The 24,319-nt window shown below is 34.2% G+C and overlaps 1 protein-coding gene across 1 annotated transcript in view; it reads left to right on the top strand.

Moving 5' to 3' along the window:
• Positions 1 to 24,319, top strand: part of LOC148949095 (cytoplasmic dynein 2 heavy chain 1-like) — a 161,140-nt gene that overhangs the window by 121,322 nt on the left and 15,499 nt on the right. Inside the window, exon 17 of the mRNA XM_089093804.1 lies at positions 11,254 to 11,387. Within this exon, the coding sequence (XP_088949930.1) occupies positions 11,254 to 11,387 (134 nt within the window). The remainder of the gene's footprint in view (positions 1 to 11,253; positions 11,388 to 24,319) is intronic.

Genomic DNA, 24,319 nt, shown 5'->3' on the forward strand with positions numbered 1-24,319 from the left:
TTTAAAAGAAACAAGGACTACTTATTTAACAAAACAAATCATTTTTAATGGACACCAAGTAAAGAAAAACCACACGGAATCAGGCAACCGAGTCTGTCAAACCCCGTAAAGCTCTTTTAAAAGATACAAGAACTATTTACTTAACAAAAAAATTCGTTTTTAATGGGCCCCAAGTAAAGAAAAACCACACGGAATCAGGCAACCGAGTCTCTCAAACCCCGTAAAGCTCTTTTAAAAGATACAAGAACTACTTATTCAACTCAAAAATTTTGTTTTTAATGGGCACCAAGTAAAGAAAAACCACACGGAATCAGGCAACCGAGTCACTCAAACCCCGTAAAGCTCTTTTAAAAGATACAAGAACAACTGATTTAAAACAAAAAAATCGTTTTTAATTGGCACCAAGTAAAGAAAAACCACACGGAATCAAGCAACATAGTCTCTCAAACCCCGTAAAGCTCTTTTAAAAGATACAAGAACTACTTATTTAACAAAAAAATCGTTTTTAATGAGCACTAAGTAAAGAAAAACCACACGAAATCAGGCAACAGTTGACAACATTGTCGAAACATCACTTTTGTATTATAATGTAAACAATCAACCCTTCTCCCCCAAAAAAGTATTTTAATCTGAGTTTTTATTTTACGAAACTTTCTTATCATTAATTAGAATCAATCACACTCCTATTATTCAAAACAAGGATTAGTGTCGTTCATAGTACCCAGTATGGGAATTACTTTTCTCATTTAGCAAAAACTTCAATCAAAACAATTCCTAAATACGCAAATTGACAATCTCTAGTTTTCGATTTAAAAATAAAATAAAAAATTTCTATGTCAAACTGTGTGAGGGAGGACTGACTCTCTTTGAAAAGGTGTATGTCTTGTAGAAATATTTTTCTATATGTCTTGTAGAAATGGAACGCCAAATGAGGGGGTACTCACTCTCATTGAAAAGGTGTATTTGTAGAAATGTTTTGTATGTATTTTTAAAATGTTTGGTGTATTTGTAAAATGTTTTGTAGAAATGTTTTCCTATATGTCTTGTAGAATCCGGACGACATTGCGAGGGGATACTCACTCTCTTTGAAAAGGTGTATATGTCTTGTAGAAATGTTTTGCTATATGTCTTGTAGAATCCAGACGATGCATTCTACTTACGTTATAATTTCTGTTCGTTTTAAGTTCTAATGTTTCTTCTTATTTTCAGTTGAAAAAAACTTTTTTTTTAATTTAATTTCTTATCGTTTTTTAAATAATGCTTGGAAATCTGGCGCCCCCTTCATAGAAATGTGCCTTACCCCAAAGAAACTTGCTCCATGGAAAGATTCTCCCGAGTAACCCCCTCCTCCAGCCCCACCCTCCAGAAAAAAATCCTTCCTGAAAATGTCTGTATATTTCCCAATAACTAATAAATAATGCTGGCAAGTCTGGCGCCCCCTTCATGGCAATTTCCCTTCCCCCGTGAAAACTTCCTTCATGGACAGATCCTCCAACATAACCCCCGACCCCCACCCCAACTACCAGAAAAAAACCCTCCTGAAAACTTCTGTATACTTCCCAATAACCAATACTATATTTTAACATTGGGTAAAGTTCATAACTTTTAGCCCTCCCCCCGGGGACTTCGGGGGATTAGGTCATCCTAAAAGACATGTTTATCATATTTTCGACCATGTTGAACAAAATGACTATTTCAAAATTTTGATTGGGTGACTTTGGGGAAAAAATGAGCGTGGGAGGGGGCCTAGTTGCCCTCCATTTTTTTGTCACATAAAAATGACACTAGAACTTTTAATTTGCGTTCTAATGAGCCCTCCCACGATATTCTAGGACCACTGGGTTGATACGATTACCCCTGGGGAAAAGAAAAAAAACAAACAAAAAAACAAAATAAAAAGCATCCGTGATCTTTCTTCTGGCAAAAAATGCAAAATTCCACATTTTTGTAGATAGGAGCTTGAAACCTCTACAGTAGGGTTTTCTGATACTCTGAATATGATGGTGTGATTTTCATTAAGGTTCTATTAATTTTAGGGGAGCTTTCCTCCTTTTTTGAAAATCAGCCAAATTTTCTGAGGAGCATACTTTTTGATGGGTAGTACTAAACTTGATGAAAATTATATATTTGAAATCAGCACTGAAATCTGATTCTTTTGATGTATCTATTGGTATCAAAAACCCGTTTTCTAGAGTTTCGGTTACCATTGAGCCGGGTCGCTCCTTACTTACAGTTCGTTACCACGAACTGATTGACAACACAGTACTTGCACCAGCTGACAGGTGGCTTTAGAACATAAGCTACTGCTGCAACCCGGATTTAACATAAACTTCAGTAATCGGATATTTTAATATATCCTATATGGTCTAGAGGTTGGGATAGCTCTCACCCAGTATACTTGAGTTCAATTTCTGTATGGGAAATTTTTACTTATGATGATTTCTTAAGGAACATAATTAAAATTTCCTAATATAATAAAAATAATTTGTTTTAATTTCAAAAGGCTTTTAACCTCATCAATTTCATTTAAAATGAGCCATTGAACAACTCTCTACGATGTTCCATTGCCATGCTATCTGTTGAATTACTAACCTATACAATAATTAAGGGGCGTATAAAATTTAGTATAGGCAACAGGTCGTTCTTTGATATAACTTCTTTGAAATAGTAAGAGACAAACCTCAGACAATCAAGTAGCTATTTAATTCTGATGTATACAATTGTTTGTTATTCCAATGATCGTCTTTTAATGTAATAGGTTACAAACCGGATAGGTTACGAGCTACTATTGCAACCCGGATTCCAGTTACTATGGGCGATAGCTCGTCCTTTAATGTAAATCTTACTAGGTTGCTAGCTACCGCTGCAACCCGGATCAAGATACTATCTCTGTTTTTTTTGTAGTACTGTTTTTTTTAACTTGCGTATAGCTTGCTTTGATCTAACCGTTATGTATTCATGAATGAGACCATTTACAGTTTTGACGTTTCTTATATAGTAATTATGACGTCACTGCGTAAATATTTTATTTCATGACGTCACGGCGCAATGGTATTATTTCATGACGTCTTCAGAAACAACAATATAATTTCGTGTTTTTCTATTCATGTCATAGCTCTAATATAAAACTATAATTACATTCATTATTTATCTAGTAGGTTTTCAGACAAGGTGGTTCTAATGATGTACTTTTGTTTTGATCTGACTCTATTTTTGAAGTTTTGGGTTTTTATATTTCTTAGCATTGGACTGATCGTCTCTTACTAGGTTGCTAGCTACTGCTGCAACCCAAATTCACATATATATAGTTATGAGAGGCAGTCTGGCCGAGTGGTCCAAGGCACTGGTGTTAGCCACCAGTCTCTTCGGAGGCGTGGGTTCAAATCTTACCGCTGGTATACGATTATGTTTGAAAGACTGCAGTGTGAAAAGACATCAAAACACAGTTTTTGGTGGAAAAATTTATTCTCTCTTAGAAATAATTTATTTTAGTTACTATAGATTTGTACCTCAATTAATTTGCTTTAAAATGAGCTATTGAACAACTCTCTACGATGTTCCAGTGCCAAGCTATCTCTGGAAACAAAAGAAAATAAAAAAAAAATATCCCGTTTAGGCAGAATGTTGTAGTAGCTGCCACTTTTCTTGATTTTCAAGCCAATATATTTCCCTTGCTGTTCATGCCAAGGGAAAGAAAGTTTACTATACAGGGGTTTCGGATAAGGCGGTTCTAATGGTGTACTTTTTGTTTTGATCTGACTCCTTTTTTAGGAGCTATAGGTTTTTATATTTCTTAACATTGGACGTGATCGTCTCTTACTAGGTTGCTAGCTACCGCTACAACCTAGATAAACAAAGAGACTCCGGGTTACAGCTGCCGCTGCAACCCAGATACCGTTACAATATGTTTAGCTAGTAAGCTACCCCTGGAACCACCGTATATCAGGTACTATGGGCGAGAGATCATTCTTTACTGTAATAATTATAATCTTTTTTAGTTACTATGGGTTGGAAGTTTGTTCTTTACTGTAAACATTTAAAAACTCTCTACGATGTCCCAGTGCCAAACTATCTGTTGAATTACTAACCTATACTATAATTAAGTGGCGTGTAAAATTTAGTATAGGCAAGAGGTCGTTCTTTATTATATTACTGTAAAACTAAATATAAAATTTTCATGTATTTTTGTTGTTTAAATTAAGAAATTACTATTACTGATTAGGCATCAAAGATATTTTTGCAGTTTACATAATAATTTTAGCGATTAAGCCAAAAAAGAAAATTTTGGTTCCAGGAGTTTCGGTTACTATTGAGACAAGTGGCTATTATTACTATAGAGTTCATTACCATGAACGGTTTGATTGCTTTAAAATTCAAATATCTTTGAAAAGACTGTAGCATGAAAATATATCAAAAATGCAATTTTTTTGACAAAATTGATTCTACTTTAAAAAGTATTTTATTTTTAATTACAAAAGGCACTAGATGTTGCAATTTCCTTTAAAATGAGCTATTATACAGCTCTCTATGATTTTCCAGTGCCCAGCTATCTGAGAAGGAAAATCAAGCGGAAAGAAAAAAATATCCCGTTTGTGGAGAATAATGTGGTAAAAGTCAATTTGCTTGATTTTCAAGCCAATACATTTTCTTTGTTGTTCAAGCCAAAAGACTGTAAGTTTCTTTTATAGAGGTTTCGGGCAAGGCGATTCTAATGGTGTACTTTTTGTTTTGATCTGACTCTTTTTTTAGGAGTTGGGGGGTTTTATATTTCTTTACATTGGAGGTGATCGTCTCTTACTAGGTTGCTAGCTACCGCTGCAACCCGGATATATAGAAGTTTTGAAAAGGCGGTTCTAATAGTGTAGTTTTGTTTTGATCTGAATCCTTTTTCGGGAGTTAATGGTTACTTTAGTTTTTACTATGGGGAGTGATCGTCTCTTAATAGGTTGCTAGCTACCGCTGCAACCCAGATCTAGTAAATTTATCATTTACTATAGGCAACAATTTTAATAACATTGGAAATTCTGTACATTACATTATCATTAACTATATTTAAGTTGAGTATCTAATCTAGTATAGGCAAGAGTTCATTCTTTATTCTAAAAGTTTTAGTTACTATGTGCCGTGGTTTGTTCTTTACTAGGTTTCAGCTATATCCGATGAAATTTATGCTGTAAGATATCATAAAACAATTAATTAGCTTTTTACACATATCTCATATGGTCTAGTGGTTTAGGATAGTTGGCTTTCAACCAATTGGCTTGGGTTCGAATCCCGGTGTGGGAATTAGTATTAAAACAAAATCAGGTGAAATTAATTAGCTAATTTAACAAGAAATTTGTTACTAAGGGCAAGAGCTCGTTCTTTATTATATTCCAATGATCGTCTTTTAATGTAACATAACAGTTATTATGGGAGAGAGATCGTTCTTTACTGTAAAACTTTCACTTAACAGGCTCGGGTTCGATTCCCGGTGTGGGAAAATTTTTAACTCTATAATCTTCGAACATTTGAACCTTTTATAATTTATAATGATGTATAATATAAATACTGTAATCTTAAGTATAGTGAAGTTGCGTATGCAAGTTAGTATAGGGAAGAGTTCGTTCTTTATTATAATTTATTATATTCTAGCTAAAATAATGAAGATAATGTGAATGTACCACAGGGTTCAGTTTCTTTGGACTTGAGTTCGTTTTTTAACTATAAATACAAACAGTAAAAAGCCTACGGCTTTTTCTTCTTTTAAATAGTAAGAGATGAAACTCAAACAATCAATTAGTAGCTAACAAAGTCCAATGTATGGAATGGTTTGTTATTTCAGTGATCGTCTTTTAATGTAAATTTACTAACCTATACTATAGTTAAGTGGCCTATATAATTTAGTATAGGCAAGAGGTCGTTCTTTATTATAATTATTGAAAAAATTTATTCTCTTTTAGAAATAATTTATTTTAGTTACTATAGATTTTTAACCCAATTAATTTCCTTCAAAATGAGCTATTGAACAACCCTCTACGATGTTCCAGTGCCGAGCTATATCTGGATACAAAAGAAAAAAAAAAAGAAAAAAATATCCCGTTTGGGGAGAATAACGTGGTTAAAGTCAATTTTCTTGATTTTCAAGCCAATATATTTTCTTTGTTATTCAAGCCAAAGGACGGTAAGTTTCCTTTATGGAGGATTTGGACAAGGCGGTTCTAATGGTGTACTTTTTGTTTTGATCTGATTCTTTTTTTAGGAGCTACGGGTTTTTATATTTCTTAACATTGGAGGTGATCGTCTCTTACTAGGTTGCTAGCTACCGCTGCAACCCGGAAAACTACCAATGCAAACCGGATTTCTTAACATTGGACTGATCGTCTCTTACTAGGTTGCTAGCTACCGCTGCAACCCAGATTCTATGCTATATGATTACAAACAGGAAAAAGCCTACGGCTTTTTCTTCTTAGAAATAGTAAGAGACGAACCTAAAACTATCAAGTAGCTAACTAAGTCCAAATTATGCAATAATTTGTTATTCCAATGATCGTCTCTTAACATAATCTTCTTTTAAAGAAGGAAAAGCCAATCGTTTAATATTGATCCCTTACTACAGGTGGATTTGAACCCGCAAACCTCGAATCATGAGGCACACTTTCATCCATTGTGCTGTAGTAAGGTATTCATTGATTTGATTTTTCCACAAATCTGTGTATATACGGATAAATAGATTTTGATAAACGTATTCTAACGGCTATACTAACTTGACTATGCCAGTTAGTATAGCCAAGAGTTATTTTATCATTATAATGACGTCATATACACTATACCTCTTTTTCTTTTCTCTGTTGTACTATGAGATGGACTTCGTTCCTTACTGTAAGTCTCTTACTAGGTTGCTAGCTACCGCTGCAACCCGGATATATATATATATATATATATATATATATATATATCCCTTGCTTTTCAAGCCCAATGGAAGAAAGTTTCCTATACAGGGGTTTCGGACAAGGCGGTTCTAATGGTGTAATTTTTGTTTTGATCTGACTTCTTTTTTAGGAGCTATGGGTTTTTATATTTCTTAACATTGGACGTGATCGTCTCTTACTAGGTTGCTAGCTACCAATACAAACCGGATTTTTCAACATTGGACTGATCGTCTCTTACTAGGTTGCTAGCTACCTCTTCAACCCAGATTCTATGCTATATGATTACAAACAGGAAAGAGCCTACGGCTTTTTCTTCTTTGGAGTGGTAAGAGATGACTCTCAAAGAATCAGGCAGCTAACTAAGTCCAATGTATGCAATGGTTTGTTCTTCTAATGATCTTCTTTTAATGTAAAACATTTACAAAGATGTATTAACCAATTTAATATCATAACTTATATATTATTTATATATTATAAGTCTCTAATAGTACAGTGGTGCCTATTGCTGTTAGTCATGCGGAAGACCTGGGTTCGATTCCCCGTCAGAAAGTTTTTTTAATATATTGAATTTAAAGTAGTATCTCTTAAATTTACAATTTAAAAAAGTAACTCAGTTTCCCTACCTCTTAGCTAAATATAATAACTTTAATATAAATTAATAAAGGCAAGAGGTCGTTCTTTATTATAAAAAAGACATCAAAAATGCAGTTTTTGGTGGAAAAATTTATTCTCTTTTAGAAATAATTAATTTTAGTTACTATAGATTTTTAACCCAATTAATTTCCTTTTTTTATGAGCTATTGGACAACCCTCTACGATGTTCCAGTGCCAAGCTATCTCTGGATACAAAAAAAGAAAAAAAGAAAAAAAGAAAAAAATATCCCGTTTGTGGAGAATAACGTGGTTCAAGTCAATTTTCTTGATTTTCAAGACAATATATTTCCCTTGCTGTTCAAGCCAAGGGACAGAAAGTTTCCTATACAGGGGTTTCAGACAAGGCGGTTCTAATGGTGTACTTTTTGTTTTGATCTGACTCCTTTGTTAGGAACTATGGGCTTTTATATTTCTTAACATTGGACGTGATCGTCTCTTACTAGGTTGCTAGCTACCGCAGCAACCCGGATTGCTAGCTACCGCAGCAACCCGGAAAACATGCGTAAAATGTTTCTCAATTTACAAAGATCAGCCTGCATTTTTGCCATCTTCTTGTATTTCTGAATGTAATTTTTCCCTTTGTCCTTATGCGTTCTTCGGTACAACCTCGCAGAGAATTTAATTTTTTCATTATAGCTTTTGTCACCCCAGTATCTACCCATTATTCTGGTAGCAACTTTTTTCTTATAATTGTTTCGGTAATCTTCATCATTATCATACCGTTCCTTACTCTTTTGTTTGGCTGTCTCAATTTTCGCATGTCTATAATCTTCATCATTTTGATAACACATCTTGCTGTTTTGTTTTGCTCTCTCAATTATTACTTTTCGATACGCCTTGTCAGTTCAATACCTTTGCTTTTTTCTTTCCAAGATGTTGTCTCTGTTTTTTGTATAGTACTGTTTTTTTAAATTACGTATAATAACTCGCTTAGAAGGCATCTTATTACAAAACAAGAAATGATATTTTCATCTAATTAACACTTCTTATAACTCGTATCAGGTATCCATAACCTAACAAAAAATAAAACTAATTTTTAAATTTTCAGGTATTTTGTTAGTTTGAATGAAAAGATTAAAATTATTGCTCAGATATCATAAATATTTTTGCAGTTTACATAATAACTTTAGCGAGTCTAAACTGAAAAATAAAATATATATTAAAAAATGTAATTTTTTGGCCTGAAAATACATAGTCAATCCCACATCGAGTAGTTAGAACCTAACCAAAAATAAAACTAATTTTAACATTTTAAGGTATTTTTCCAGCTTGTATTGAAATATTCAAACTATTGCTCGGATACCATGGATATTTTTGCAGTTTACACAAGCTGCAAAGAACGCACAGGCTGATCTTTGTAAACTGAGAAAAATTTTACGAATGTTTTACCGGGATTACGAAAAATATTCAAAATTAAAGATTAAAATTATCTCTGAAAGAATAGATTTTGTTGAAAAGTCAGCTAGAGATGCTTTCGCAAAACTTCATAGTAATATCCAAAAGAAATGTTGCATGTTTAGTGAAAAGCTTCCAAGGTATGGACCGGCAACTGTGGAACAGTTTACAGATGTAATGGGAAATCTTATACATCACTGTGAATATATGGAGGCATAATTGTCCTTTACTTAGTTTCAGCTTAAATTCGATGATCGAGCCTTTATGTACTACATCCAACGACCATGACGTCATTGATCAATATTGTATATACAAAATTTAGTTTTTCATGAAAAATAATAAATAAAAAAAATTAAGTGCAAAAGGCGCTAGATCTAAAGATTTCTTTTAAAATGAGCCATTGAACAACTCTCTACGATGTTCCAGTGCCAAGCTATCTCTGGAAACAAAAGAAAGAAAAAAATACCCCGTTTGTGCAGAATAACGTGGTTAAAGTCAATTTTCTTGATTTTCAAGCCAATATATTTTATTTGTTATTCAAGCCAAAGGGTGGTAAGTTTCCTTTATAGGGGTTTCGGACAAGGTGGTTCTAATGGTGTACTTTTTGTTTTGATCTGACTATTTTTCTAGGAGTTAGGGGTTTTTATATTTCTTAACATTTGACGTGATCGTCTCTTACTAGGTTGCTAGCTACCGCTGCAACCCGGAAGTAGTGTGTAGACTCCTTTAAGAATGCTATTCCAATGATCGTCTTTTAATGTACTACCCCTGGAACCACCGTATATCAGGAGCCACCCGGATAACTCATTTTAAAGGTAGAACTCTTTCTAATTGATTACAAACAGGAAAAAGCCTACGGCTTCTTCTTCTTTGAAATAGTAAGAGACTAGCCTCAAACAATCAAGTAGCTAACTAAATCAAATGTATGTATTGGGTTTTTTATTCCAATGACCGTCTTTTAGTGGAAAATTTTAATATATTGACCTTAAATATAATTTAATATATTAGGATTTATGTACAAAAATCAAATATCTTTGAAAAGACTGCAGTGTGAAAAGACATCAAAAATGCAATTTTTAGTGGAAAAATCTATTCTCTTTTAGAAATAATTTATTTTAGTTACAAAAGATTTCAACCCAATTAATTTCCTTTAAAATGAGTCATTGAACAACTCTCTAAGATGTTCCAGTGCCGAGCTATCTGTGGAAAAGAAAAAAAGAAAAAAAAAATATCCCGTTTAGGCAGAATGTTGTATTAACTGCCACTTTTCTTGATTTTCAAGCCACTATATTTCCCTTGCTGTTCAAGCCAAGGGACTGAAAGTTTCCTATACAGGGGTTTCGGACAAGGCGGTTCTAATGGTGTACTTTTGAATTTGATCTGACTCCTTTTTTAGGAACTATGGGTTTTTATATTTCTTAACATTGGACGTGATCGTCTCTTACTAGGTTGCTAGCTACCGCTGCAACCCGGGTTGCTAGCTACCGCTGCAACCCGGAACCACAATATTCTCCACATGAGGCATGTAATTTCCTTCCGTTTTTTTTTCTCCTCAGCTAGCTGGTCACTGGAAAATTATATAGAGCTGAATAATGGTTAATTTTAAATAACATTACTGTATTAGTGTCTTTTGTAATTAAAATAACATCAGGAATCATCGGATTCATCGAGTCATCAGATATAGCTATAGTAGCTATTGTTATTAACATCCTATTGCAACCGAAAATAAAAATATTATTTTTAAAATTATAAAACGTATGTAGATATTTTTATGTAAAATGCAGTATTTCTTTAGGGTTGTAACAAAAAATACAATTCTTTTAGGGTTTGAAAAAAACCTGCTTGTTTTAGGGTTTTAACAAAAAATCCGATTCGCCAACTGAAATTAGATTAATTCCTGAAAATTTTAAATAAAATAATTTTATTTAGCTGCTAACAGCAAAATTATTTATGATGTCTGGGGAATAGTTTTTATTTTTTAATTCAAACAAAAAAAGAAGAAAAAATTAAAATTAGTTTTGTTTTTTGTTAGTTTCTAACTACTTAACATAAACAAAATCTAATTCGTCATTTGAAACTAAAATAATATCTAAAAATTTTAAACAAAATGATTTTATTTAACTGCAAACTGCAAAAATTATAATGGTGTCGGAGGAATAATTTTAATTTTCTAATTCAAACCAGAAAAATACCTAAAAATTTTTAAATTAGTATACTTTTCGTTTTGCTTCAAGTGACTCGTTACGTCAGTTTATGGGGTGAAAATATATTACTGAATTGAATAATTATTAAGATGAATTCTTGGATTGATGATATTAAAAGTCAATTGCTATCAAAAGGTATTTCAGAAGCTGCTATTATTGGTGTTGATGGGTCAGTTTGGGCAAAGTCTTGGGAATTTTCTGCCACATCAGCTGAATTGAAAGTGTTTGTATGAAAATATGATTCAGATGAGTTTTCCGAAAACGGTTTTATGATGGGAGGAATGAAGTATTTTTACATTTCAAGGGATCATGGTATTGTACGGGCAAAAAAGGGAGAAAATGGCTTTCATGCAATGAAGCTGAAACTGCACCAGCAGTAGAATACCATATATTTAAAATATAAGATTCTTTCCTTCTAAAAATGATTCGGGCACAAATTAAACGTTCCCTAATTGAGTTCAAATACCGCTTCCAAGAGTCTAAATTCATAATCAGCAAAAAGAGAAATTGCATTTCTAGCTTCAGTCAGACAACGGCGCTAGTCGTTCGAATTTCGCTAAGATAATTGTAGCAAAAAAAATGCAAAGCATAAAATTTATAAGGAAGTTTAAAAGGCAAAAAACTGTGTGAACTCCTGAATCCTCTGAAAAATCTTAAAGAGATTATTGGACGAAGATTTGCGTCCTTGGGTCACTTGGTCCAATGGCAGGCAGTCCCTACAGCGCAGGACGAAAGAACTGCGTTTGGGAGTGGGGTAAATGTGTTTTTTAATTTTAATGTTAAGTTATATCTAAAACGGTTCGTACCACAAATAATCTCGGTCACCATTATTGTCATTGAAGTGACCCATTGCTGTACAACTAAGCATGTAAGTTTAATAAATCTATTATCTTTTTATATGTGTTCGTTTCTCTTATATGTCTGAGTCTAGTCCGATAATAGGTAATTAGTTCGCCAGTCTCCAAGGTAAATGCTCCCAAAGGAATCTGATCTCCAGATAGTCCGAGAAGAAGAGGACACGCTTTTTCATTCCTACAAGCACCAAAAGTTGTCATCGCCACAGCTTAGAAAGAGTTTCTAACCCTGCTAGCCTATAAGAATTCGTATCTCTTAAGCAAGATCTAATTGCGCCGTGGAAACAAAGCTCTGAGACGTCAAAATTTATAGTTTAATAATCATTAATTAATTACTACTAAAATCTTTGAATAACAAATGGCGCGGCCTGTAGGATATTGGAGGGAAACTACGAACTAGTTAGGCTATTTAAACTTTGTAATTCAAATTTAATTTTTGGAAAGACACAGACATATAAGAAAATTGATTAGGCCTATAACCGCTAGGCTACGATAGGAAACCCCTTATATCTCATATGATATAAAAGCCTAACCAAAAATAGTTTAATCAAAATTGTAAGTTTATATAAACGCAAAAAAAACATTGAGGAAATAAATTAAATATTATTAGTTCAATAACTGGCCGACAAAAACGGAGAAATCGCGACATCCAACCTGGATTACAGTGGTCTGTTGGAGATTGAAGAATATAATATCCAAATGAACAAAATGGTCACACAAACAAAAACAGACGTTGAAGCATTAAAAAACACGCTGCTTCTACGATTAAGAAGCAAAATTCATTTCTGTAGAAGCAAAATACGGAAGTGGTTCTGGGCAACTGTATGAAAAAGTCATACTAAATACCTTTTTGCAAGGGTTACCCCCAAAACTATATAGAGTAGTAATATCCAAGAATATTCAGACGTTGGATCTTGAGGTCCAAGCGGTAGAGCGACTAATTGAAGTTGATAAAATGGTTGCTAATCATAGAAATGCAAAAATAAATAGCCTAGGTGACTCAAACGCGAACCTAATCTTCAAGGGCGATCAGGCATCCCCCAATTTCTTTTCAAGGGATAACTCCCCAGTAGCACAAAGAAACAAAACGCCAGAACCCGCTAGGTAGAAAACAGTACGTTTTCAGCCCATTAACCCTACAATAATAAGGTGCTATAACTGCAATCGTGTTGGCCACATAGCAAGAGAGTGCCACTACGTCACCAATCCCATACCGAGAAATGCTGTCGGTAATACGTAAAATTACGGTAACCATTTGTTCAGAAGGACAAATTTTAGCACCGGTCGTGCAATAGACTATAGCCAGGGGGGATTGCGCCAATCAGTACCTTATAATGCGTACCAACCAAATTTGTATAACCCTTTCCCCAACAGGCAAATTAATTACCGGTTTGAAAACCCAAATACTCGCCAAGGCCAATATAAGGCAAGAATGCAGTATAAAAATAATGAAAATTTGCCGATGAGAAATTAAAATTTTACAAGCCAACAGCACTGGCAAACAGCGCCAGCAAACGGCACTGACACGAGACATCCACGTTACCATAATAATACATGGCAAAGACAGGCAGACGTAAATCATTTAAATATGCCTACGGAACCTAATACGTCTGAATATCTATTACAGGCACCGACAAATGAAATAAATTCTCAGGGAAACGCTTCAGGCCCCTCAGAAACATAAGTTGGACCCAGAGGGTGCCAGGGATACTTAATAGGTCCAAAACAATACTAGTGCCTTCTTATAGTGATATTATTAACAAGTTACCTATATTTAATGATTTTTGTGTAGAAAACGTTTACTTTACGGCCTTAGTTGACAGTGGAGCTACTGTAAATATCATAAACTCTTGCGTATTTAATACGTTGCCTCTGCACATTAGGCGACAAAAGAACCCTAATAATCCCAATTTAACAAGTGTTACAGGTCATAAATTAAATGCAAAAGGGTCAATTTGCCTAAACGTAAAAAGAGACAACAGAACCTTCATGACAAATTTTATTATATGTGATAATCTCCCATATGAAGCTATTATAGGGGCAAATTTTCTAAGGTCTAATAGAATACTATTAGACGTGGCCAACAAGAAGCTGGTATACCCAGCTAAGGTAGGGGATGAAATTTCTACCTTAAGAAATCGTAACAGAGGCTACGAAGATAATATAACAGTAAAAAGAATTTATAACGGTATAATTTCGAAGTGTTTCGAACCTCATGTCTCGCAAAGACAGGGCATAATTGGAAATTCGTTCAATTACCCTGAGAGATATTGCAGAAATGAAGTAAACTTAAATAATAACAGTATTGAAGATGCAAAAATAAAAATAGGAGATATGCGGCAGTACAGGTCAAACGAAATTAAGAAAATAGTGGAATTGTGGAAAAACATAATAAAACCCAACTTGACGCCGGAAGATGCCGCAATGGCGCAGCATAGCGCCAGTATGAATCTAATAAACAATGATAATAAAGAAAAATATTACAGATTTGCGATAAAGAAAACAAAAATCCCTCCCAAAACGAAGCAAAAAATCCAAATACCACAAACGATCGAGCCAATAATTAGCAAATCAGAAATATGGTTTGCGACACCGTCTGAAATACCTGAAAATCTGTTATGTGAGGAACAGATTATATCCTATGACAAAGGGGAAGGTTTTATTTGGGTAAACAATAACCATGAAAACGATACAATTACAATTAAAAAGGGGACTTGTTTAGTCCAAATCCAGGTTTTAACGGAAAATGATTTAAATAAATGGGAAAATTCTAAACTAAACCTAGTTAATGGTATCAAAACTTCAAATAAAGAATATCCCTTGACTGAATCGTAGTTTTTAAACAAATTTAAAATGGATCATATTACGTATATGGAACTGAATCAAAAATTATGCTAATTATTATGTAATTTTAAGTATTTATTTTCTGAATCTTAATTTTATATCGGGCTTATTCAATTTTATAAGAATTAATTTTAAATGACTGGTAATCCCGTAGCAAAACAGCCATACCGTGTGCCATACAAGCACAAAGAGTGGTTAAAAAATAAAATCCACGAATTAGAAAGAAATGAAATTATACGCCCAAATATAAGTCTATATAGCGCACCAGTGATCTCATTACCAAAAAAGAATAGAGATCTTAGACTCGTTGTAGATTATAGGGCTCTCAACAAACAAGTAGTTAGCGATAAATTTCCTCTACCAAGAATAGTCGAAATTCTTAACTCAATTTCAAGCAAAAACAAAATTTTTACTTCTTTGGATCTTACCCAAGGCTACCACCAAGTGAAAATAGCCGAAAAGGATGTCCATAAAACTGCATTTTCAGCATCCGAATATGGTTCTTATGAATACTTAAGGGCACCATTTGGGCTTAAAACTAGTTCAAGCGCAATATGTAGACCCCTATTGCACCTGTTAAGAGGATTAAAGAATATAATTCATTTTGTCTATGATATTATATGCGTGGGGGAAAACACTGAGCAACACTTAGCAACTTTAGCTAAGGTGTTCGAGAATTTCAGGCAAGGCAATTTAAAATGCCGGCCCGAGAAAGTAAATTTATTTCAATCCAAAATTAAATTTTTAGGAGTAATAGTAACCCAGGGAGAGATATCCCCAGACCCTGATAAAATAAAATGTGTTGAAAACCTCAAGCCCCCCAGAACTATGAAAGAATTAAGGGGAATTTTAGGACTTACTGGCTACTTTAGAAAATTCGTACGAAATTATTCCCAAATTGCGAAACCCCTCACGGAATTAACCAAAGGAAAATCCCATAATGTTACCTGGTCCCAGGAAGCTCAAACTTCCCTAGACCAACTCAAAAAGGCGCTCACTTCTGAACCAATTTTATCACTCCCTGAATTCGAAAACGGAAAATTCATCGTTACCACTGATGCTATCTCAATGGGCATAGGCGCTATCCTTTCGCAAACAATCCCAGTAGAAAACCCTAACCCTCTACAGGGAACACCTAAACAAGTAGAAAAAGTTATATGCTATTCAAGTAAAACTTTATCAAAGGGCGAAAGCAGTTATTCCGCCACAAACTTAGAATTGTTATCTATTATCTACCACTTGGACAAGTTTAGACATCATTTAATTAGTAGAAAATTTATACTACGATCAGACCATTAAAGCTTGCAGTACCTGCACACATTTAAAAATCCCACGGGCATTCTAGCTAGATCGATTATGAAAATCCAAGACCTAGATTATGAATTTGAACATTTAAAGGGAAAACAAAATGTAGCTTGAGACTTTTTGAGTAGATATCCAGAAAATACTCCGCCGGAAACTGAAGAAAATGAACTTAATGCTATTAGTGCTAAAAGCAAACATGGATGTAAGAAAAACAAAGTCAAAGACGCAGTAAAAGAAAATAAGATTAACTATTGTCCCTTGTCTTTGGAAAATATAAAAAAAAAACAAAAAAAGGACGAAATGTGTGTAGCACTAATTGATTATTTTGTGAATGATGAGGCGTTACCGGATAAATTCAAAACTCTTAGAAAAGAGATAGATAATTTTTACTACGACCTTGATGAAGAAATACTGTGTAGGATTGCGACTGCTGAGACAAATAGAAACCAAACCTCGATAATACCTGTAATACAAAACTTGATAGGGCCTGCATTTGAATATTTTCCTTCGGACACAGGTGGACATTTAGGAGTTATGAAAACGTTCCATAAGTTAAAACAATACTTTTACGTACAATCGGCACTGACTAAGCTTAAAGAATTTGTAAGCACATGCGAGGAATGTAACATGAGAAAAATACCCCCGGCTTATCCAAATCCCCCAATGGGAAGGATCCCGGTAGCAAAGTACCCCTTCGATATTATCTCATTTGACCTATACGGGACAAGTGGAGGCTTACCTGTTTCGAGCAGAGGCCATACTTATATTTTTTCGGTTGTAGATCATTTTTCAGGATTTACTTTTGCAAAAGCATTAAAAATTCAAGGTGATTATGCCACAAGTAAGGCATTAGCAAAATTATTTTTACAATTTGGTATTCCTAATAAAATTTTGAGCGACAACGGGAGCAATTTTGTCGCAAAAGTAACAAAAGATTGAATGAGTTTCCTTAATATAGAGAAAATGGTGACAGCACCGTACCACCCACAAGCTAATGGAAAAATAGAAAACAGGCATAAAATATTTTCGAACTTTCTAAGTATTTATACGAAAGACAATAGGAGCGACTGGGATAAATTCCTACCTTATTTAACTAACGTAATCAACACTGCTTATTCCTAAACAACCAGAGACAATCCATTTTATTTACTTTTTGGTCGAGATTTTAGAATCCCGTATGATGAGATTATTGAATCTCGGCATTATTATAACGACTCAGAAGATTATAAACAAGAATTCATAAATAGAATGAGGAAAACTTATAAAATAGTTAGTCAAGAGTTGGAAAAATGTAAAATAAACCAAGAGCTAAGAAACCAACCCAAAGTTAAGGGGAGTATAGATTTCAAAGTAGGAGACACCGTTTACCTAAGGAACTAGGCAAAAACAGAAGGAAAAAAACTTTCCAGCAAATATTCCGGACCATACAGAATAGTCAAAAAGTACTATAATGAATATACCTATAAAATGGAGAACTCTAATAGCGAAAGAACTTACAAGGAGCATATTAGCCGAATAAAGAGAGCCAAATTTCCAGAGAGATGGATGTCACATCCCTCTTCTACTTATTCGTCAGATTCGGAAAATGAGCCCCCTAGGTCAAGATTGGTAGAGCTAAAACCTTTAAATTTTAAACAAGATTATTTTGAAAATGACAGTGATGAACAAAACTTTGGAGAATTTTTGGCAATGGAAAATCTAGTTGTTCCTAAGAAAAAATCCCTAATACCAGGATTTTTTCCTGAAATAAAAACGCCAAAAACTCGAAAAAGTTATTCATCGGCGAGCGCAGGAGATTTAGATTATACAATATCTCCAAAAACCCAATTCTTCCCCGATAGAATTTCAACCCCATGTCGCCCCAGAAGATTTCCTGACGACATGGTTTCCCCTAAAACACCAATAGAAATGCCCCAGTCCTTACAGGAAGAATTAAACAGAGCTGTAGAAACCCCCGGTATTACTGTAAAGAAAACTCCTCCCAAAGATTTAACTAAAACAAACCTGCGAGAAGCTATGGATTTAATAAATTTTCCCATAAAAACGAGTCAAAGTACATTGCCCGGAAATAAAACTCCAAAGGATGACCAGCAAGGTCAATATCATGATATAACAGTGTCCAAGGTCAAACCTAAACATAACTGGACGTGGACTTCACGGAGGGAATCCCTATTGCAAAGAATGCCCCATCCCCCTGAGGACATGGCCTTCAAACAATGGAGGAACCCCGCAAAAACTATTGATTCCTCCCAAAGCTCTCAAGAATCTTTCAAATCCCCCGAGTTGAGGACTCAAGGCGAGGACTTAGGGAATAAACCTTCTACTTCAAGGGGAGTAGAAATTTACGAAGGAAGGGCAGGTGATCCCACAAAAAAGGTCACCTCTGAAAGTTAGAATCTGGATTCATCGGAAAGTAGTTCCGAAAAGTCTGATGGTGACGCAGGACCTATAGTAGCTAAAGAAATAGAAAAATCTTGGCCGACCTCAGAAGCCTCGCAAGGTAAAAACACTAAATTAAATGTTCAAGAGTTTTTGAAAAAGAAATAAAAAAAATTTGACATTATCTCGCTATACAAACCTAAAAATAAAAAACTACAAGAAACAGAGGAGAAAATAACGACACAGTCAGGTAGAACGGTTAAAAAACCTGACAGATGGAAATATCCCTAACTAATGTAAAGACAAATTTCAAAGATAACAAATTTAACACCATAACAAATGTAACAGTGTGCAATAAAGTTAACCAAGTAAATATAAAAAAAAAAAAAAAAAATAATACGAGTAATGTCAAAACGTTGACGATCACATAAAATAACCAAAGGTAGGAAGCTAGTGGTCTACTGAAAACGACAAGTGGTGTTGGACCACGTCTTGTGGGAAGCCCGGGGAGGAACTCAAGGCCCATGATTGTTTTGTAATTTTTTTGTGTGTAAATGAACGTAGGAAGGGATATTTCTCAGTCCTTCAAGTGTAAGAAATTAGTATTTTTATGCCAATCCGGGCCAGTCAAAACAATACTTAAAGGTTGAATGGAAACTTCGATGAGCTAGTTAAGTTTTAGTTTTTGGATCAGAATGCTTTGAAAGAGAAACAGAGAGTTTACTTTCTTATAGCTCCGAGGCAAACAAAAAAAAGACAAAAAAGCTTTTTAATTTCATTATATTATATCAATGACGTATGCTGTCCTACAGCTCTTTGTTAAACATTACTTCCAAAGAGAAACAGAGACATTAATGTCTTTAGCTCCTTGGCGAAAAATTTAATTTCATTAGTTTATATCTATGACGTATAAAATAACAGAGAGATCACTGTTATATAGTTCTGTGACAAAAATTTTCTTTAATCTCATTTGTTTACCTATGACATATCTTGTGCTCTAATTTTTGTGGCATATTTTCGCAAGTCAGCCACGTTATATCTTACCTATACTGACTCAGGTCTCCCTCGGATTTTCCATGAAAAATCGACCCATGTCCTAACCAAGATGGATAGTATCCAAAACAAGATATTATCAGTACAGAAGCATCTAATTATATGAAATATTTTGTGTTAGTGCAGATTATAATTATTTTAGGCCTACCAGTGTAATTATGTGCCACTAGCTTGCTTATTCATGTGTTTCTTACTCGAGAAATATAATGTTTCTTACTCGAGTAATATATGTACTAATAGCCAACTATTGGTAACTATAACCAAACAACCTATTGGTACGTTTACATGTAGAATTTCACGGCGGATGTGAAATTATATCTCAATAATAATATGTAAAATTAATCAGTTAATTAACCATTTAATCAGTTAAGATATATGGATTGAAACCCTGTGTATGTCCAATGGCGACTAAGTATAACCCACCAGGAATTCCCTATTAATATGAAGGTGTTTCTCGCTTAACGGATTCTAATAATACTTTATTATCATATTTATTTATTTAGTGCTGAAGGATTTGCTCAAACAATAGCCTTCTAAAAAAAAAAAGATATTGATGTCAGTTCTTCATGATGCTTATATTCTTTGCCAAGCATTAACTGGAATCTACGGAGGCAAGCTTGGAAATCCTGCATCTAATGACCTTATTCGAAAAGCGAATATGAGGCACCAATGTTGACTTGCAATTACGGAAAATCCAAGAAAAGAACACGGGGAAACAAAGAAGAACACCTCTGCATTTCAACTGAGGTTAAACCCGGAGCCACATGAGAACGTCTAAGCTAAGAAATAGGGAAGACATCAGAAAACTAGTGGGTATAGAGGTCTCCACTAGTCCTTGTTATGTCTTGTTCCCCCATTGTAGTATCGTTTGCGTAAAACCGTGCGGTTGTGCCGCTGCACATGCGTTTCTTATACAGCACAGACTTGCATGAACAATGCAGGCATGAAACATATCGTAAAAGTAGACCTCAAACTCAATAATGTAGGGTAAATTATGTTTATTTAATATCGATATTTTCGTTCTCATAACAAATTTTAAGACATTTCTATTTTAGATTTTAATTGTGAGTACTAATATTAGTGTATTTATTTAATTATGTCCCATAGCTAAAAAATTATAACCCAATTAATGCGTGAATTATTGTATGTGTATTTACTTCAAAGAACATGTGATTCTGCCGCGCTGTTTTTATTACAGGAAAGTAAATGGACACTTTGGTTATTGAGCATTACAATGAGCTGCCCAGTACAGATACGACCCAGTAACATCTATTTTATCATATCTCAACCAACGAAGAGTACCCACCATAACTCCAGGCAAGTTTCATCCCAACTTCGTCTACGAAAACAACAGTTACCTTCGATCGTCGTTTCTGCGACCATGAACCATATTACGTATCAGGTAACACTATATTTGAACCTCAGTATCAAGTGTTTCAACGAGCTATATAATCACATAAATGCTGAAAACTCTATTGATCAGAACAAGATAAACGCTATTTAACGATATTCGAAGTTAAGAGATACTTAAAGACATTTGAAGATATTTGAAACTGAAGTGAGAGACAATTTGAAGTTTAATTCTGAGAACTCCATCGATCAGCAAACGATATTAAACGATATTTAAAGTTAAATGACACTTAAAGACATTCGAAGATATTTGAAGACGAAATTAAAGACAATTTGAAGTTTAATTCTGAGAACTCCATCAATCAGCTCACGATAGACGATATTTGAAGTTAAATGACACTTAAAGACATTTGAAGATATTTGAAGCAGAAATTAAAGACAATTTGAACTTTAACTCTGAGAACACCATCGAGCAGTACAAGATAAACAATATTTAACGATATTTGAAGTTAAATGATAGTTGAAGAGGTTCGAAGTTGAATTTAAAGACAATATATTAAGAGAGTCACTATAGTATGACGACAACCCGTTTCAAAAGGCACAAATGAACAATTTTACGCGAGAATACATTCTCTATGTGCCTCAAAAATCCTAAAAATGATATGCTGACAAGAAAAACACCAACACCTCAAGTGGGAAGAATCATTTCCCAGTTGACTATTAGAACGATATTTAACGGTCATTTCCCAGTTGACTATTAGGGAAAACTTACCGCGTAAAGACAACTAGACTCGGACTGTTCCATGAAGAAACCATAACGTAAGTGCTTCGAAATTTTCGCCAGGACAAAAGGAGTGAAGGACAGTAATTTACAACAAAAGGGTGTAGTACACTAAGGACACGAAAGGTGATGAATAGATGTGAAGCTACATGTTTTACTTCCTAATAACTTTGACAATTCAAAAATCCCAATAGTGAAAGTGTTTTAATGTCATCAGTGAATATGATGAACCAAATATTGTATGTTATAAATCATTCATGTATGTACCACAAGTAGAATTAGGTGTAATATTATCATGTTATTCATTTAACGTTGTGTAGATAGTATGTAGTACGTCATATAGACATCAAAATAAAAAAAAACTAATGTAAAACTAGAATAGTCCCAACCTTATTGGAAATGTAAAAGTAATCAGTGTTAGATATAGGAAAAAAAATCTTTAATATAGTAGCGAATCTAGAACCAAAATTAATCTTAGTCCGGTAGACGAATTTTAGATAGGGATGTAAATTTGAATAAGAAAAATAATCGAAAAATTTAGGCACTTCTAATCAGCAGTTACTAATGATGGGACGTCATTATTTGATGGGAAGGGTGATGTGCACCAGGAGGAGAGTACAATATATTTAAAATATAAGATTCTTTCCTTCTAAGGATGATTCGGGCAGAAATTAAAAGTTCCCTAATTGAGTTCAAATACCGCTTCCAAGAGTCTAAATTCATAATCAGCAAAAAGAGAAATTGCATTTCTATATTCAGTCAAACAACGACGCTAGTCATTCGAATTTCGCTAAGATAATTGTAGCAAAAAAAATGCAATGCACAACATTTCTAAGGAAGTTTAAAAGGCAAAATAACTGTGTGAACTCCTGAATCATCAGAAAAATCTCAAAGAGATTATTGGACGAAGATTTGCAACCTCGGGTGACTTGGTCCAATGGCAGGCAGTCCCTACAGCGCTGGACGAAAGAACTGCGTTTGGGAGTGTGGTAAATGTGTTTTTTAATTTTAATGTTAAGTTATATCTAAAACAGTTCGTACCGCAAATAATCTCGGTCACCATTATTGTCATTGAAGTGACCCGTTGCTGTACAACTAAGCATGTAAGTTCAATAAATCTATTGTCTTTTTATATGTGTTTATTTCTCTTATATGTCTGAGTCTAGTCCGATAATAGGTAATTAGTTCGCCAGTCTCCAAGGTAAATGCTCCCAAAGGAATCTGATCTCCAGATAGTCCGAGAAGAAGAGGACACGCTTTTTCATTCCTACAAGCATCAAAAGTTGTCATCGCCACAGCTTAGAAAGAGTTTCTAACCCCTGCTAGCCTATAAGAATTCGTATCTCTTAAGCAAGATCTAATTGCGCCGTGGAAACAAAGCTCTGAGACGTCAAAATTTATAGTTTAATAATCCTTAATTACTAGTAAAACCTTTACATAACAAAACAATTGTATATTATAGCTCTGTATGATGTGATAAACTGCCCACCACCTGAAGCTGCAATTACAGTGGAAAATTATGGTAATTATTTATCTAAAAGTGGGTATTGAAAAAGCAATTTAAGCATAGAAATCTGAAAGGAAAATGATACAGCATGAAACTGTTTGAAATGGAAGTTGTAAGGATTTTAAATGAGAAACATGGGTTTTGGTGGTAGTAATATAGTGAGGAACGATCGCGTCCCCTTAATAAAAACTACAATCACTTACAACCCTTCCATTGACTGTGGAGGGAGCGTCATCCTCAAACCAAATAACAGAAAGTTTACTATACAGAGGTTTCGGAAAAGGCGGTTCTAATGGTGTACTTTTTGTTTTGATCTTACTATTTTTTTAGGAGTTAGGGGTTTTTATATTTCTTAACATTGGACGTGATCGTCTCTTACTAGGTTGCTAGCTACCACTGCAACCCGGATAGCTACCGCTGCAACTCGGATAACTTATAATACTTCAGTTACTATGGACAAAAGTTCGTTCTTTAATGTAATGACAAATAAACAACCACCGTCTTGACAGCGGTTCGATTCCCCATTGGAGAGAATTTTTAATAAATTGACTGTATATATAACCGTATAAGCCTATACTATAGTTAAGTTGCCTATACAAGATTGTATAGGCAAGAGTTCGTTCTTTATTATGACTTAAAATAAAAAGAGAGAGAAGTATAATAATGTTTCATTAGTTTTAAACAAGTCATGAACAAGTTCCTTTATCTCCTGTCCAAACTTGGATTAACAAAACGTTTGGGAAATATAAAACTTCAGGAAAATCAATTCAAAGCATAAGGAATGGAGTTTGCCATTCCAAAATTATAGATAATAAAGAGGAACTGGAGATTTTTGTGCTGCGACACAAGAAAATACCATCTGATCTACCAAATGATGAGATTCAAGATTTGAAGAGATCGTTTTCATGGAAGACGCCATTTGTTCAACCACTAACATATCAGAAATTAGATGATGTAGTTAAAATGATAAGGAAGGGTTTTCCCAAGGAAACGATCGACTTTGCTAAATGTGGATATAACATTCCGGTCCTATATTTTGTAAAACGCTACTTCGTAATACTACTACTAACAACCCATCACAT

Source organism: Artemia sp. Qi Xiang Cuo, chromosome 8 (assembly GCF_049724085.1).
Source record: "Artemia sp. Qi Xiang Cuo chromosome 8, ASM4972408v1, whole genome shotgun sequence".
Lineage (NCBI taxonomy): Eukaryota > Metazoa > Arthropoda > Branchiopoda > Anostraca > Artemiidae > Artemia > Artemia sp. Qi Xiang Cuo.